Source organism: Carcharodon carcharias (assembly GCF_017639515.1).
Source record: "Carcharodon carcharias isolate sCarCar2 chromosome 29 unlocalized genomic scaffold, sCarCar2.pri SUPER_29_unloc_3, whole genome shotgun sequence".
Taxonomy (NCBI): domain Eukaryota; kingdom Metazoa; phylum Chordata; class Chondrichthyes; order Lamniformes; family Lamnidae; genus Carcharodon; species Carcharodon carcharias.
Window position 1 is genome coordinate 1560990 of NW_024470676.1, and position 18472 is coordinate 1579461.

At 42.3% G+C, this 18472-nt stretch overlaps 1 protein-coding gene across 1 annotated transcript; it reads left to right on the forward strand.

Annotated features, from left to right (window-relative positions):
• The first annotated feature begins 1121 nt into the window (after positions 1 to 1121).
• Positions 1122 to 16566, forward strand: LOC121274092 (myeloid cell surface antigen CD33-like). Its single transcript, XM_041181246.1, has 7 exons — positions 1122 to 1207; positions 2211 to 2290; positions 6374 to 6736; positions 7967 to 8263; positions 10152 to 10248; positions 13981 to 14065; positions 16237 to 16566. Exons 2-7 carry the CDS (start codon positions 2251 to 2253, stop codon positions 16351 to 16353), a joined length of 999 nt encoding a protein of 332 aa, XP_041037180.1. The 5' UTR covers positions 1122 to 1207; positions 2211 to 2250; the 3' UTR covers positions 16354 to 16566.
• Positions 16567 to 18472: the final 1906 nt, after the last annotated feature.

The following is an 18472-nucleotide window of genomic DNA, read 5'->3' on the forward strand; positions in this document are numbered from 1 at the left end:
CTGCAGTCTGTGACATCTTTTGATGATCTGCTTCTATCACTGCTTTTGCCTACAACCACACCACCTCCCTCCACTTCTCTCCCCCCATCCAACCCCACCCCCCCACCATCTTAAACCAGCTTATATTTCATCCCTTCCTGGGATTCGCCTAGTTCTGTCGAAGGGTCATGAGGACTCGAAACGTCAACTCTTTTCTTCTCTGCCGATGCTGCCAGACCTGCTGAGTTTTTCCAGGTAATTCTGTTTTTGTTTTGGATTTCCAGCATCCGCAGTTTTTTGTTTTTTGTAAAAATCTCCATTTTGATTCGTTCCCGTGTATAATACTTTCCCTAACCCCAGTAATTTTTTAAGCGGCAAAAGCATATTATATTTGGAAAATTAAAGTGCTCATATTATAAAATCCAAAATGCAGTTGAATGGTATTGTCCAGTCCTATTTGCCTATGATCGATCTTTGATAAACTGTCCACTTTTCTGCACTGTATTGCCACAATCATTGGGGTTGACCATTATTAATGATAATCAGACATTTAAGACACTCACCATCACTGACAATCACACATTTCCAATGATCACCCTCTTCTGCTTCTTCAAATAAAATATCCACCCCTCCAGCCTGTGACACAGGAACAGGAAGAGGCTCATTCACCCCCTCGAGTCTGTTACGCAGACACAGGAGGTTCACACAGCCCCTCGAGTCTGTTACACAGAAACAGGAAGAGACCTATTCACCCCCTTAAGACTGTTACACAGGAACAGGAGGAGGGCTATTCAGCCCCCTCGAGCCTGTTACACAGGAATAGGAGGAGGCCCATTCAGCCCCTCGAGTCTGTTACACAGGAACAGAAGGAGAACAATCAGACAATTGAACAGCATCAACAGCTCTCCAGGTGTGAACAGAAATAACATCACAGAGTCCGCACCCAAAGATGTAAACATTTTCAGGTATTGGCAGCCAAGGAGCTGTATTCCCTCTTCCTGACGACTCACGTTGACACATCAACCTTTTCACATTAACAGTAAGCAGTTTACCAACAACGTCAGAAGCTGCTTCCTCAATTAGCGACCGCCTCCTCATTTTGACTCACAGTGACACATCAACCCTTTCTCATTAAATACACAGGGTGAGCGGCACTGGAAGAGCTCATTCGGCCCAAGCAGAGCGTGTAGGCAGTTACTCCTCAAGCGAGCAGGCAGACAGGTCCTGGGTAAGTAACGGAACGATTGGAATTCACTTTCACGACCAACATCGTCCTTTGTTGATGTTGTGACTTTATGAAGACAGATTCCAGTTATTGATCCCTTAGAAAAATTTATACTGATTATTGAGATCTGGGCATGAGGCTCAAGTCTGTTGTGCAGAACATCTTTTTAGTTCCAGGGACCAGGGATGCTTAGAGACATCAACTTGATCTCAAAATCCAAGCTTATGTTCCTAGTCCCAGTACTGAGGGATTGCTGCACTGTCAGAGGGTCAGTACTGAGGGAGTGCTGCACTGTCAGAGGGTCAGTACTGAGGGAGTGCTGCACTGTCAGGGGGTCAGTACTGAGGGAATGCTGCACTGTCAGAGGGTCAGCACTGAGGGAGTGCTGCACTGTCAGGGTGTCAGTACTGAGGGAGTGCTGCACTGTCAGGGGGTCAGTACTGAGGGAGTGCTGCACTGTCAGAGGGTCAGTACTGAGGAAGTGCTGCGCTGTCAGAGGTGCAGTCATTCAGATGAAATGTTAAACTAAGGCAGTGTCTCAGGTAGATGGAATTTTGAATGCGGTCTCCCTGGTCTTACAGCCCATGTTTATCCCTCAAACAATACCGCTGAAAACCAGATTATCTGTTGAGCATCACATTGCAGTGCGTGTGTGCAAATTGAATTCTGCATTTCTCACCATTTCCTAGATTACAATAGAGATGGCACATCAAAAAATGCTTTATTCAACGAGAAGTGCTTTGGGACATATTATTGGGGCCTATGCCTCAATCTGTCGCACAAAAGTGTAGGGACCTTTGGGACGTCATGAGGTGGCGAAAGGCACTATAGATATGCCAATCCTTCATTGTTTTTCTTTCCTAAAGCCTTGTAACTCTCTGCAGAGCACCTATCATCCCACAGAGAATCAAATTAGTCTGTGAATACATTGTTTAAAAGCAGTTCTGATCTCTCGAGAGCTGTTGGACAAGAGGTGAGTTCTCATTCACTCCTTTTTCTTTCATAGCTTGAGAGTGAGAAACTGAAGAAATATCTGGGCGTGGACAATGATCGGGAAATCTTACTTCCTCCTGTCACTTCTCCAAGGTAATATCATCGTCAGCTTGGACAGGTTTATGGTTAATAATCTTTGGAAAAGATCATTCTTATTGAGCTCTGATTGGGTCACTGCTGAATCGATTCCCAGTTTACAAACTCATACCAAGTCCAATTCACTCACTGACTCCATGTCTGAGAATACCTCAAAATTAAAATTCAGGTCTTTGTGTGCAATTCCCTCCATGATATCTGTAACCCTCTCAAGCCCTACAACCCTCCCTATCTCTGTCACTTCCTACAGCCCCTCCAACCCTCCCTTTCTCTGTAACCTCATCCAGCCCCTACAACATTCCCTATCTCTGTAACCTCCTCCAGACCCTATAACCCTCCCTAGCCCTGTAATCTCCTCCAGCCCTTACAACCCTATCTCTGTAATCTCCTCCAGCCCCTACAACCCTCCCTATCTCTGTAACTTCCTCCAGGCTCTATGACTCTCTGTGGCCTCTATGTCCTTCTAACCCAGCCTCACGTACATCTCCGATTTCCATCGCTCCACCATTGGCAGTCGTGCCTTCACCTGCCTGGACCCTGAGCTCTGGAATTTCCTCCCTAAACCTTGAGGATAGGCAAGAGGTCAGAATTGGAGGAGCTCAGAGATAAAAATTTTTTTGAGAAGTCTCATTACTGCAAGGCAACAGAGCTCAGAATAGACACATAGATCAGCCCTCACACTTCCTATCATCATAGCAACCAAACAAAATTAAAAAGGCAGCAAAGCAGTCAGTTTCTGAAGGTGTCGAAAATACAGACTTCCTGTCTCTCATTGTTTTGATTTCCATTCTGTAGGTTGCTCAGCCATTTCAGAGGGGCAGTTAAGAGTCAACTACATTGTTGTAGGTCTGGAGTCACGTGTACTCCAGACTGGATAAAAACGGCAGATGTCCTTTCCTAAAGGACATCAGTGAACCAGACAGGTTTTTACCACAATCAACAATAGTTTCAAGGTCACCATTACTGAGACATAACTTTCACTTCTAGATTGAATTCAGTTTCAACCAGCTGTCTTGGTCGGATTCAAACCCAAGTGCCCAGAGTATTAGCCTGGATCTCTGGATTACTAGCTCAGTGACATCACCACTATGCCACCATCTTCCCTCGTATTAGTAGTTACCTTTACTACAGATAAAATTCATAGAACCACAGCATAATAAAGCAAAGAAATAGACCATTTAGCCCCTCATGCCTATGTTGGCCCTTTGGTAGATCTATCCAAATCATCAAACTCTCCCCCGCTCCTTGCCTGTTAAGTTCTTTTTTCCAGTCTAAAGTTTCTGTTGAACTTGCTCCTTCAAAGCATTGGCACAAGCATGATGGACTGAATGGCCTCTTTCTGTACTGCCTCACTCTATGGCTCTGTGAAATAATTTCCTAGCCAGTGAATTCCTTTCTTTGCTGCATCAATGCATGAATATTGCAGAAGAATGAGGGCTGATTTTCATCAGCCTTTCATGTGGGTTCCAGTTCAGTTTGAACCAAAGCGCAGTGTTGTGAATGTGGTGAACCTAATACAGCGGCACCTCCGACACATGCACAGCTCAGGCTGGAGGCGCTTTGTTAGTGTGTTTCATATTGTCTGCTGGAGTAGGGTCAGTGCTGAGCTTGGGGACAAGTCAGTCTACAATACTGCATCAGAATCAACAATACAATATGGGGTTTGGATCAGAAATAATTCCTTAGACAATGAGGATCCAAAGAGATTCCTTAGAGAATGAGGATCCAAAGAGATTCCTTCGACAATGAAGACACAAGTTGTACCAACTAGATTTAATCAGGTTAGCCAATCAGCTCAAGAGCAGGCAGGAAGGTTAGGCTAATTAATGATTCATGGCAGTGATAATGGTGGGTGTCATGAAGCTATTAATATAACATTACTGGAAATTTTTGTTTAGAAATAGAAGTTTAGTCTGTGGGTATGTCTTAATTGGATTAAAGCTAGCTAGTCTGGATGCTTTGATGTGTACTAGTTTTGAGATTTAAGAGAGGTAAGGTGCATTTGCATTTTGTTGAATAAAGCATTCAAGAAGGGGAGTGAGTTCTGGCAGCTAACTAGCAGAGACCAAGCAATGTTTATATTACTAATAAAATCGGTACTAAGAAAGGGGTTTTATTGTTAGACGAGGTGGAGTGGAGGGGCTGGTGATAAAATGAGAATTTACATTCAATGAGATGTGCTGCGTATAACTGATAGCAGTTTTGAGTGTGCAGGGCAGAGGCAATGTAATATCAAAGCCTGTAACTTACCACTGTGTCTGCAAAGGAACGAAAGTGAAAGGAACCTCATTTTGAATTTCTAAGGTGAAAATGCTTTGCCTGGTGTCTACTTAAAGTCTATAGGTTGTTGTTGCCTTAATGGAGATTAATCTGGGAATTTGTTATAAGTTATAGTAGTAATTTGTAGCCATGTGTATGTGTTTAATTGTGTTTGTAACTTAATAAAATGTTTCATTTAGTTTCATATAAACCTCTGGAGAACTGCTGGTCTGATTCCTGAATTTAGAGCTGCCTCTCAAACATACCACTGAAAAATATAGGTTACGACACTTGTTTAAAGTTTCCCTCTGGGATTTTTAAATAACTCAGCTTTACCAACTGCTGGGTCATAACGGTGAGGGTTCTGAGGGCTCCTACTCCATTGTCCTGCCTTGTAAATCAGCACTGAATGTATCTCAATTGTGTGTCTTGTGGACCCTGTGCTGGGTGGAAGACTGGCTTCACTAAAGAGGATCCTGAGGACCATGGGCCAATGTAGAATGAACTTGTCCATTCCTGTGTCCAGGATTCTCTTCCATCTGTTGTGAAACCTTGGGGAGTTCTTTCTATTCATTGGGTTACTGGAGCGTTCCACTGGGTGAAGAATTGCCTTCATATTATCACCACATTTAGAAATGTTATTTACTGAGAAAAGATTTGAAGGCAGAAAGATGTCCAGATCGATGGGCAATGTGACGATGAGTCTGCCCAACAAGTGGGTTAACTAAAATAATCAAGGGACAGCAGAGGTATTACTACACATATCGATGAGAAATGGGAATAGCATATAGGACTGCCAGATAATTCAAGCTATTCTTATATTTAAAAAGGGAGGCTGAAACAGTCAAGCAAATTATAGACCAGTCAGGGTAATGCTGTGGGGAGTGGGGAGGGGTGGGATCTAGGAAAGACAATCTTAACTTCAATATGCAACAGAATTATACTTATAAACTGAAAATATAATGGAGAACAGACAGTGTAATTTCCAAGGGGAAAGTCCAGAAAATCTTAAACATTGAGCATTGCTGAAAAAAACTGACATGCTGTCAAAGCTGTTCATCTTGCACCCATCAGGACAATTCACAAGAATGCCAATTGTAAAGGGCACAACAATTTATTCCGCATGAGAAGAGTGCTGTTTGGTTAGCAACTGGACTCTAATTGGTGGAGGTGTTGCCATGCAGAATGCGTCAGGGCACAGTTCACTGCCAATCTTTTGTTTAAATTCAAACCAGGCAGGTCGACTCTTGACTGATCAAGGTGTGGCTCTGGGGAATGAACCAGGGAATGGCTGTCCCAAAAGCTTTTGTTTAGTTGAAAAAGGCGCAAGGCACGGAATTCTTTTTGTCTGCAAAGGACAGGGCCCTGTGTGTCAACATATGAAGCTTCTAGCATGCGTAAGTGAGTCACACAGCCAGCCTGACAGATCCGTTTGATAAATTACTCATAAATGAATTCTTCAAAGCGGTAGGAGAAAGAGCAGGAATAGTCGTTGGAATTGTTGTGTAGTAGGGGTGGTATACTTGAATATTCAACCATTTCTGGTCGCCTTTCGAAAGTGGTAAGGGTGGACCATCTGCTTGAACTGATTTGCTCTGTGTGCTGAATGTGATCCCATAACCCTTAGGTAGAGAATTCTAAGCTAGTAACACAGTGATGATGCTTTAAAGGTGGTATATGGCTGAGGGAGAAAGGGGTCTGGGCAGGAGGTGATGGGCATTCCAGCACATTGCTGCCCTAGGAGGGGTCAAAGGGGAGGGAGATGCTGTCGATGTAACCCTGGTGAGTTCCAGTGTTAAATATTGATATTTTTCTCCCTAGTTGGACTGTCACGTGAGCAGAAAATCAACACTCCAGGAGAGGTGACAGCGCAGGAAGGTTCGTGTGTACAGATTCCATGTCATCACAGTTATTCATCACATTTGAAAAACCAATCGCAAGATGGAGTCTGGTTTAATAAAAAAGGAGGAAGGTCATCTGTAGCCTTTCACTCCAAGGATCACAGTCACGAGTTACCACGGTTCCGCCATCGGACCCGGCTGTCTGGAGACCTGAAAGATGGTGACTGTTCCCTGATTATAAACAACATCACATGGGAAGATGCAGGGCCTTATTATTTTAGAATAAGATCTGGCAACAATAAAAGCTCCAAATACTCTGCTGTAACCCAGCTTCACGTTTCTGGTAAGCGCTGTGTTATGATTACTCAACAATTCACACGCAACACTCAATGGGAAATAACACAAACTGTGACGTTTACATATTAACACAAAACACAGCTTATTATAACACGCTGTCTGATTCTCAATAACCTGGTGATAGCTTCCAGTTCAGTCCTAAAGCAACCGCTAATAGTCACTTTAATATCAGTGATTAAATGTATTGACCGTGTCCATCAATGTTATTAGGTTATCCACTCCCATCGATCTCCTTAACCCTGTTTAAAAGTCCTACAAATCGGAAAAAGAAAAATTCACATTTCTATAGCACCTATCACCTCCTCCGGACAATCCAAATCCCTTCACAGATAATGAAGTACTTTAGAAATGTAGTGACAGTTCTTATGTAGGAGATGCAGCAACTGGTTTGTGCACAGCAAGCTCCCACAAACAGCAATGAGATAAATAATTGATCATCTGTTTTAGGTGCAGGTTCAAGGATCGTTTTGAACGGGGATAGTTTATTTGAACTTTGGAACTCAGTTTTGAGGAAGTGATGAGCCAGTTCTGTCCAAGGGGTAAGCTGCTCCTTCACCCTCACCCCATTATTGTCAATTCAATGGACTCTGGGTGAACGTATATTAAGCTCAGTGACAGACTCGCCACTAAATATAAAAATAACAAAATATATTCTCTTACGTAGAGATACACAATCACATAGAATTATCTAATCAATCCCAAAGATCTCTCTAGCCCCGTTTAAAAGTCTTACATATTGACTAAAGAAAGGCTCGCATTTCTGTAGCGCCTTTCCCCACCTGAGGGCATCCCAAAGTGAATCAAAGTCAATGAACAAATTGTTGAAGTGTAATAACTTGCTATGTAGAAAAACACAGCTGCCAACTGGTGCACAGCAAGCTCCCATAAAAAGCAATGAGATAAATGACTGGCTGATGGTTCAGTGATTGTTGCAAATTTTTCTGTCCTGCCAGAGACAGTATAGAATTTAAATTTGGAAAAGATTTCTGAGACAATAATGAGCGAGTTCTCTCCAAGTTGTGAGTTGCCCCTCCACCTTCATGCCAATATGGCCAATTCAAGGATTTCGCTAATCAGAAAATAGGCAATTCTTTCCTGATCGTTGTAATCTTTCACTTCTGAGAACCTCCTTGTAAAAGTTCTTTCTCTGTGATTTCTATTTGAACTGATGCTTCACATTATATTTCTCTAAAAGGATCCATTCTCTGTCTGTTAGATTTCACAGATAAACCCACGATATTCCCTGCTGAAATTATTGCAGGAAAGTGTGTGGATGTAAGCTGCACCTTCAACACAACGTGCAATGGAACAGCAGCACCTGTCTTAACCTGGGACACTCCCACTGACGTACCTGGATCAGTCTCAAACACTGTAACTCAGCATGGCGTCACTCTGACCCATACTTCTGTTCTGACCCTGATCCCATCACTCAACCACAATGGACAAACTCTCAGCTGCAGATTGAGATATCCATCTGTTTCATCGGAGCGGACCCTCACACTAACTGTGCAATGTAAGTACAGACACTCTTCTTTCTCAGTACAGACGTCCTTCACTCTACATTAGCCGTAAAAGTCTAGGTTGTCTTTATCTGCCATCTTGCTGTGCACAATCTAGTGTGGACCAGGCCAGCTCTTTTACTGATTAATATAGGGCAGGACACCAGCAACACCTCTGCTTTGAATAGCATCATGTGATCTTTTGTTTACCCTCAGAAGGCAGTTGGTGCCACATTTTAATGTTATACGTGAAAGACGGCACTCTGAAGAGTGCACCACTCCCTCAGTACTGACCCTCCGACGGTACAGCACTCCCTCGGTACTGACCCTCTGACAGTTCAGCCCTCCCTCAGTACTGGCCCTCCGACTGTGCAGCGCTCCCTCAACACTGACCCTCTAACAGTGCAGCACTCCCTCAATACTGACGCTCCAACAATGCAGCGCTCCCTCAGTATGACCCTCCGACAATGCAGCGCTGCCTCAGTCCTGACCCTCCGACAGTGCATCGTTCCCTCAGTACTGATCCTCGGACAGTGCAGCACTCCCTCAGTCCTGAACCTCGGACAGTGCAGCAGTCCCCCAGTACTGAACCTCCAACAGTGCAGCGCTGCCACAATACTGACTCTCCGACAGTGCAGCACTCCCTCAGTACTGACCCACACCGGCACACAAACACACGCTCAGAGCCATACGCACTTTGTATGTAAGTTTTTTTTTAATTCCGTTGGACTGTTGTAAAGAACATATCTTTTTATTATTGTTGGACTGTGGGTTTAAAGCTTCAATGGCTGCCGTTTGAAAAGCCTGTCCACTGGGGCAGGGTGAGAGATATATACAATGTTGCAGTCCTGGAACAGAGTGTGCCATGAAAGACAGGATGGTGCCGGAAAGGAGTCCTGGATCAAGGGAGCTGCCTGACAACAGCATTTTAATTAGCTCCTGATCAGGTTTTGTATGAGGACAGTGCAGCTGAATAGTTCCTAGCCTGAAAGGAACAAGATCTAAAACCTATTTCTCCTGTGTGTGGGAGATTCCAGTAATTTCACATTAATAGCTAGCTGGCTTTTTTTCCTCATATTTCTATAACTTGATCTCTCTCTGAAAACCCTTGGTGAATAGACAAAGGGGAAAATCACTGTTAGAGACATTGAAAAACAAGTGCTCAACCAATGAACTAAATACTGAAAGTGCTGGGAGACCACCTTGTGAATTTGGAAGACACCGATCAAAATCAACCCATTGAATCCTGTACTCCTGAATTGTTTTATCCCAACCTTAAAATCCATATTTTTGTGTGTCCCATGTGTCTTATATGTGCGTATATAGGGATTTAAGAAGGGGAAGAGTTTAACTTATAGCGTTAGAACTTAGCAGTTCATTTTTTTTTCTTGTGCCACTGGTTAATGGCAGTTTGTTCAATAAACAGTTATTTACTTATTAAGTTTACAAACCTGGTGTTTGTATTCTGTTATCCTAAATTAAACAGTTAGGTAGAATTGGGGCAATCTGGAGGTTTGGTCAAACTTTTCACATTTGTCACGGCTTGGGGAACAGTGGGACTCAATATTACAGCGCACTATCCCCAGTGAGTCGTGACAACTTACACAGACAGACAGAAACAAAGATGCACAAAGACCACACAAACAGACATACACACACACACAAACGCACACAGACATGCACACAGACACACACACACACAAGAAGCAGAGACAGAAACACATCCCTACACACACACAAAGATACATCCATGAGTTTCTCTTGCCACCTGAATTAATCCAGCTGCTCCTTAGCCTTAAGTTGTTCAATTAGCTGTCAGATTGTGTCGTTCACAAGTTCAAAATGAACACTTGAGAATCATTCTAAAACTGTACTGGAGTCATTCATTGATCATTTTTACAGCTGCAGCCTCCAACGAATGGAAAGCAGGATTGCTTGGAGCTGGAATCTGTTTGAGTGTTGGACTGAGTGGATTCTTCATCTTCGAGTGTGTGAGAAAGTAAGTGCGAAGGTTTAATTGGTTGATTAGTTATCTCAATCATCTCTTACCCCAAACTGACCGCCTTCAAGAAAACTGGCATTTCTGTAGCACCTTTCACAAGCTCATAACGTAGCAACACAAGTTACAGTGAATTAATTACACTGGACTAGTAATCCAGAGACCAAGCGTAAAGTTCTAGGGACCCAGGTTTGAATCCCACCATGGCAGGCGGTGAATTTGAATTCAATAAAAAATCTGGAACTAAAAGTCTAACGGTAAGCATGAAACCAGTGTCGTCAAAACCCATATGGCTCACTGATGTCCTTTAGGGAAGGAAATCTGCTGTCCTTACCCGGCCTGGCCAACCAGGCGACTCCAGGCCCACAGTAATGTGGTTGACTCTTAAATGTCCTTCGAAATGGCCTAGCAAGACACTCAGTCCTCAAAGGCAGTTAGGGATGGGCAATAAATACTGGCCTAGCCAGCAATGCCCCCATTTCCATGAATGAATAAAAACTTTTAAAATGTTGTCATGTAGGAAACTTAGCAGCCAATTTGCACACAGCAAGCTCCCACAAACACCAACATGATAATGGCCACATAATCTATCTTTGGATAGGTCCGGATTTTAAAGGATAAATATTGGTCCCAGGACACTGGGAAGAAGTCCCCTTGCTTTTCTTCTAATAGCGTCCACAAGATCTTTTACATCTTTTTGAGAGGGCAGACGGAGGCCATGTTTTAGCGTCTCATCCGACAGTTCAGTACTCCCTCAGTATTGGCACTGGGTGTGTCAGCCTGGATTGTAAAGTGCTTTGGGACATCCTGAAATTGTGAAAGGTGCTATATCAATGCAAGTTTTTCTTCTTTTACAGAGTAGATTCAAACCCCACTCCAAAATCCTTGTGCTTAAAATGGGTTGGGGTGGGGCCAACCTTCCAGAGGGCGAGGGCCAGAACACAAGAAACAAGAGCAGTAGACCAGTCAGCCCATCGAGCTTGCTCCGCCATTCACTATAATCGTGGCTGATCTCAGGCTTCAACTCCATTGTCCCACTCAATTCCCGTATCCCTTAATTCCCTCAGAGACCAAAAATCTGCCTATCCCAGCCTTAAATGTATTCAACGAAGGAGCATCCACAACCCTCTGGGACAGAGAATTCTGAAGATTCACCATCTTTTGAGTGAAGAAATTTCTCCTCATTTCAGACCTAAATGATCAGCCCCTTATCCTGAGACTGTGCCCCCCTGTTTTAGATTCTCCGACCAGCAGAAACAATCTCTCAGCTTCTATCCTAATAAACCCTTTTAGAAATGTGTATGTTTCAATGAGATCTAAACTACAGAGAAGACAGACCCAATTTACTCAGCTTCTCATCATAAGACACCCCCCTCACGCCAGGGACTAATTTCGTGAATATTTGCTGTCCCGACTCCAACGCAAGTGTATCCTGTCTTAAACGTGGAGACCAAAACTGCACACAGTACATCAGATATGGTCTCGCCAAAGTCCTGTACAATTGTGGTAAGACTCCTTTATTCCTCACTCCAATCCCCTTGCAATAAAGGCCAACATGCCATTTGCCTTCCTAATTGCTTGCTGCACCTGCATGCTAACTTTCTGTGTTCCTTGCACAAACACAACCAAATCTCTTTAAACATTGTCACTTTAAACTTTAAAAATAATATTCACTTTGTTCCGGCCATGGGAGGAGGGGTAAGACTAACTCCCCTATCCAATCACTCCAAGCCTGACAGTAACAGGATATTTTCTTTTTGTGAATTTAGCGAGATATTTACTCGATGTCTGTGCTTAACCTTTTACGTGCTAATTGCAAAGAAATTAGTCTGGCATGTTTTCTTGAGCTTGAAACAAAAAAGGGGTTCGTTTTCAAAGAATTAAAAACCCATGCAGGTAAAGATATAAAAAATGTTTAAAAAGGTAAACCCGTGTCTCAACCTTCATAGCACACACACACCCACCAGCATGCAGAATTACAAGTCAAACGGTTGAAAGTTACTTTCCCAATCAAATTAAAGTTCAATGCAAAAAGGAAAATAAAGTAGAGAGTCCACCGTTTATGAATCCTTTGCTGATATTTGTGGCTGTGACAAGTTTTTCTCCGTGGTGCTCTTGAGATTTCAGGAGTTGAAACTGATCTAAACTGCAATTTCTGGAGTCTGTTTCTGTCATTTTTTAAAAAACGTAATCTGTCTTTTCCTGAAGTCAATGATTTTTGCACCTCAGGTTCCTTTCAATGGAAATTCTCTATATCTATACTGGATTTCAAACTAGAACAGAAATAGGGTCTTGAACTTGAGAGAGCAGGGGAGAGAGAGTGTTTTACTGCCCCGTTGGCAAGTTTCTTCCAGACAAGCTGCTCAGCAGCTTGCGTGTTCTAATACAAGAAATTTCAAAAATGGTTATTCAAGTAAAATGACCTCCTCCCAATAATGATTTCAGAATGTATTTGTTTAGCTCATATCTGGACAGTCCATGGCTATTGTTTCATGGCTGAGGTGATTAGATTCTGTAATGTTTAAGCCATTAACATCTGAACAAGCCAATATCCATCTGGACAAGATAGGAAGCACACCTTTCCACATAGTTATTGTCCTAGTAGGCTTTCTGTATATTTTGAGAGGTAGCTTTATAGAAATGCAAATATCAGGTCCATTACAGTTTCAGTAAATCTTTTAAAGAGGTCTTTCACCTCAGTAGGTGTGGAATTCCATAAGAGAATTTATGGGCATGTCTTAATTGTATTACACTTTGGAACCTTCCAGAAAACTGTTCAACCTGTAATACTAGGCATCAGGTGACTGTGGCAGCCATCTTTAATCGGTGTCTTTGCTTGCTTTTTAAAAGCACATTCAATATATATTTGATCAGCCAATGAAAGTAGAGATGATTATCACTGATATACAAGTCACATCATTGTGACAACTTATACAGTTGCCCACATTATACACCATCTGCCATCTTACTGCCCACTCATTTAACCAGTCTATATCTCCTTGCAACCTCTTTGTGTCCTTCCGACAGCTTACATTCCCACCTAGATCGGTATCATCAGAAAACTTAGATACATTATGCTCTGTCTCTTCATCTAATTCATGAATATAGATTATAAATAGCTGAGGTCCCAGCACTGATCCTTGTGGCACTCCAAAATTCACAGCTTGCCAACGTGAAAATGTCCCTCTTATCCCTACTCTCTGTTTCCTATCCAAACCAAATAAGATGCTTATAACCATACAATATAATAACACGTAGACACAGTCTCATGGCCAACACAATTCCTGCCAGATGGCCAAGCAAGGCATTGACAAGTGAGAACACAGAAAGGTTTTTGATGTGATTTACTATGGCCATGGTCCTGGCATTAGGATTTCACACTCCCCCTCCTGCCTCACTCTTTCTCTTCCTCATTCCCTGTCTCATTCACTCCCTCTTTTCTGCCCTTATGCTCTCCCTTTCATTCACTCTCTCCATTCTCTTCTTACACATTCTCCCATCCCTGACATTTTCTAAGGGTTGTGAGGAACCTCTGCCCCTTCAGAAGTGAGACTGAATAGAAACTCCATCAAGGACTGCCCAGCTTTACACTCTAAACATGATTGTCCATCAGAACGCAAAGGGCTAATAGTTTGCTTATACCAAAATACTAAGATCCTTCAAGGTGGGGTGTCCCTCCATTCCTGATTTGACTCAGAGTGACATGTCAACCCTTTCTCATTAAATACACAGAAGGAGCAGCACAGGAAGAAGTCATTCAGTCCAAGCAGAGCGTGTGGGCAGTTACTCAGCAGGCGAGCAGTCGGACTGGTCTTGGGTAAGTAATGGAACGAATGGAATTCACTTCATTGACCAATGGGAAGATAAAAACTATATCCAGTGAGTGGGGAGCCCAGAACAAAGGGGGCAGGACCTTTGAATTCAAGCGAGACTGGTCATGGATAATGTCAAAAGTACTTCTTCACACAAAGGGGAGTGCAAATCTAGAACTCTCTCACCAATAATTGAACCCAACACCGCTCAGTATCAATAATCGAACTCGACATCATTCAGTATCAATAATCAAATCCAACACCGTTCAGTATTAATAATCAAACCCCATCCAGTATCAATAATCAAACCCATCCAGTATCAATAATCAAACCCAGTTCAGTGTCAATAATCAAACCCCGTTCAGTATCAATAATCAAACGTTGTTCAGTATCGATAATCAAACCGTGTTCAGTATCAATAATCAAACCCCATCCAGTATCAATAATCAAACCCAGTTCAGTGTCAATAATCAAACCCCGTTCAGTATCAACAATCAAATCCTGTTCTGTATCGATAATCAAACCACATTCAGTATCAATAATCAAACCCCATCCAGTATCAATAATCAAAACCAGTTCATTATCAATAATCAAACCCCATTCAGAATCAAAAATTAAACCCCACACTGTTCAGTGTTAATAATCAAACCCCGTTCAGTATCAATAATCAAACCCTGTTCAGTATCGATAATCAAACCGCGTTCAGTATCGATAATCAAACCCCATCCAGTATCAATAATCAAACCCAGTTCAGTATCAATAATCAAAACAGTTCAGTATCAATAATCAAACCCTGTTCAATGTCAATAATAAAACCCCGTTCAGTACCAATAATCAAACCCATTCAGTATCAATAATCAAACCCTGTTCAGTATCAATAATCAAACACCATACTGTATCAATAATCAAACCCCGTTCAGAACCAATAATCAAATCCTGTTCAGTATCAATAATCAAACACCATCCTATATCAATAATCAAATCCTGTTCAGTATCAATAATCAAACCCCGTTCAGTATCAATAATCAAACCCTGTCCTGTATCAATAATCAAACACAATACTGTATCAACAATCAAACCCCGTTCAGTATCAATAATCAAACCCGATTAGTATCAATAATCAAACCCTATTCAGTATCAATAATCAAACACCATACTGTATCAATAATCAAACCCCGTTCAGTACCAATAATCAAATCCTGTTCAGTATCAATACTCAAATACTGTCCTATATCAATAATCAAACCCTATTCTGTATCAATAATCAAACCCCGATCAGTATCAATAATCAAACCCTGTTCTGTATCAATAATCAAAGCCCGTTCAGTATCAATAATCAAATACTGTTTAGTATCAATAATCAAACCCCGTTCAGTATTAATAATCAAACCCCATTCAGTATCAATAATCAAACCCCATTCAGTATCAATAATCAAACACCGTTCAGCATCAATAATCAAACCCCATTCAGCATTAATAATCAAACCCCGTTCAGTATTAATAATCAAACCCTGTTCTGTATCAATAATCAAACCACGTTCAGTATCAATAATCAAACACTGTTCAGTATCAATAATCAAACACCGTTCAGCATTAATAATCAAACCCCATTCAGCATCAATAATCAAACCCCATTCAGTATCAATAATCAAACCCCGTTCAGTACCAATAATCAAAAACCGTTCAGTATCAACAAAGAAACCCCATTTAGCATCAATAATCAAATCCCATTCAGTATCAATAATCAAACACTTTTCAGTATCAACAATCAAACCCCGTTCAGTATCAATCATCAAACACTGTTCAGTATCAATCATCAAATCCCATTCAGTATCAATAATCACACACCGTTCAGCATCAACAATCAAACCCCATTTAGCATCAATAATCAAACACCGTTCAATATCAATAATCAAACACTGTTCGGTATCAATAATCAAACCCCGTTCAGTATCAATCATCAAACAACGTTCAGTATCAATAATCAAATCCCGTTCAGTATCAATAATCAAACCCCATTCAGTATCAATCAAACCCCGTTCAATATCAATAATCAAACACCGTTCAATATCAATAACTAATGTATCTAATGTGGGTGGAATTTTCGATTTGGATCAATAATACTAAACACTGATCACTCTGAAAGTCACTCTGATTATTTCTGTTTCTATTACAGAAGAAAGATGAGATGTATCTGGAAATGAAACCTAACTGCGTGGTCAATCCTTATACAGATTCGGATATTTACAAAAGCTGTGTTTTATCCGATGATCCTGTTTATGTGAATGTATAAACTGAGTAAGAGTGAGACAAAAGCAGTGTGGGAAGATCATTCGAAACTTTCTAGAAGTTTACCTTCCTAAAAAGCACAGGAAGTCACCCCAAAAGAAATAATTTTAAAACTCTTGTTTGGAGTCATTCCTAGCACAAAGGAAGATAGTTGTGGTAGTTGGAGGTCAATCATCTCAGCTCCAGAACATCGTTGCAGGAGTTCCTCAGAGTACAATCCTCGGCCCAGCTATCTTCAGCTGTTTCTTCAATGACTTTCCTTCCATCACAATGTATGAAGTGGGGATGTTTGCTGATGATTGCACAACGTTCAGCACTATTCACGACTCTTCAGATACTGAAGCAGTCCATGTCCAAATGCAGCAAGATCTGGACAATATCCAGGCTTAGGCTCAAGTGGCCGGTAACATTCACGCCACACAAATACCAGGCAATGACCATCTCCAACAAGAGAGTATCTAACATCACCCCTTGACATTCAATTGCATCACCATCACTGAATCCCCCACTATCAACATCCTGGGTGTTACTAATTACGAAAAACCGAACTGGACAAGCCATATAAATACTGTGGCTACAAAAGCAGGTCAGAGGCTAGGAATCCTGCAGCAAGTAATCCACTTCCTGACTCCCCGAAGTCTGTCCACCATTTACAAAGCACAAGTCAGGAGTGTGATGGAATACTCTCCACTTGCCTGGATGAGTGCAGCTCCAACAACACTCAAGAGGCTTGACACCGACCAGGACAAAGCAGCCCACTTGATTGGCATCACATCCACAAAAATTCACTCCCAACACCACCGATAAACATTGGCAACAGTGTGTACCATCTACAAGACGCAATGTAGGGACTCACCATGGCTCCTTTGACAGCACCTTCCAAACTCACGACTGCTACCATCTAGAAGGACAAGGGCAGCAGACACGTGGGAAGACCACCACCTCGAAGTTCCCCTCCAAGCCACTCACCATCCTGGCCGGGAATCGCAATTCATTCACTGTCACTGGGTCAAAATCTTGAACTCCCTTCCTAACAGCACAATGGGTGCACCTATACCACAGGGACTGCAGCGGTTCAAGTTGGCAGCTCACCATCAGCTTCTGAAGGGCAATTAGGATGGGCAAGAAATACTGTCCTAGCCAGCAACGCCCACATCCCCTAAATGGAGAAAAAAAATCTGCTAGAATTTCTTTGTAATGATGCTACTTTGCAGAGTTGAGCGATGATCTATCCGAGATTACTCTCTCTGGGTCTAATTTTCTACATCCTCCTTCACGACTGTCCCTCACTGTTGGAAACATCCTTCTCTCCAGTCTGATTGCAAATGTCTTTAGATGTAGTTTGATGATCCACCAAGACAGAATGGGCAATTTCAATCCTGTCAGTTCCCTCCCATTCACAAGCCCACCGAGCCAAACTTCCTCTGATGCCCCCACCACTATCACCCCCAGCGCCCAATAGGCCTGTGCTCATATCTTTCTCTACTTTCTCTGCTATCTCCCGTCATGCCCTCTCTGAACTCGCCTTGTCCATGAGACATGCCTCCAGTTCCTTCGACCCTATTTCCACCAAACTGCTGACCACACAACTTCACCGCGTAGTCTCCATATCAGATGATATTGTTAACAGTTCTCACTGTTTGTTTGTTTTCCCTCTCTCCTTCAAAACTGCCATCATCGTCCCTCTCCTCAAAAAAACCAACCCTTTACCTCCTTAAAACTCTCTGCCTCTCTCTCCACTTTTAAGATGCTCCTTAAAACATGACTGAGCTTTAGACCATCAGTCCTAATCGCGCATTCAGATCTAAAATAGAATGATTACATTTCTCGAGCGCCTTTCAGCACCTCAGGACTTCTGACAGCGCATCACAATCAATGACATACATTTGAAAAGTGGTCACAGTCGAAACGTAGGAGTGGCAGCAGCCAAACTGCGCACAGCAACATCCCACAAAAGGCCGTCTGATGATGGCCAGCTAATTTGCTTTTTGTGATGTTCATTCAGGGAGAGATATTGGCCTGGACGCTGAGGACAAATCCCCTGCTCTTCCACAAAGTAGAGGCTGAAGGAACTTTTATGTCAACCGAGCAGGAAGATAGGGTATCGGTGTAACATCTCACCT

Excerpts from the sequence above, each read along its gene's own strand:
- LOC121274092 (XM_041181246.1), top strand. The coding sequence starts at position 2,251 with ATGATCGGGAAATCTTACTTCCTCCTGTCACTTCTCCAAG. Across the intron at positions 2,291-6,373 it reads CCTCCTGTCACTTCTCCAAG|TTGGACTGTCACGTGAGCAG; the intron begins GTAATATCATCG and ends TTTTCTCCCTAG. Across the intron at positions 8,264-10,151 it reads CCTCACACTAACTGTGCAAT|CTGCAGCCTCCAACGAATGG; the intron begins GTAAGTACAGAC and ends TCATTTTTACAG.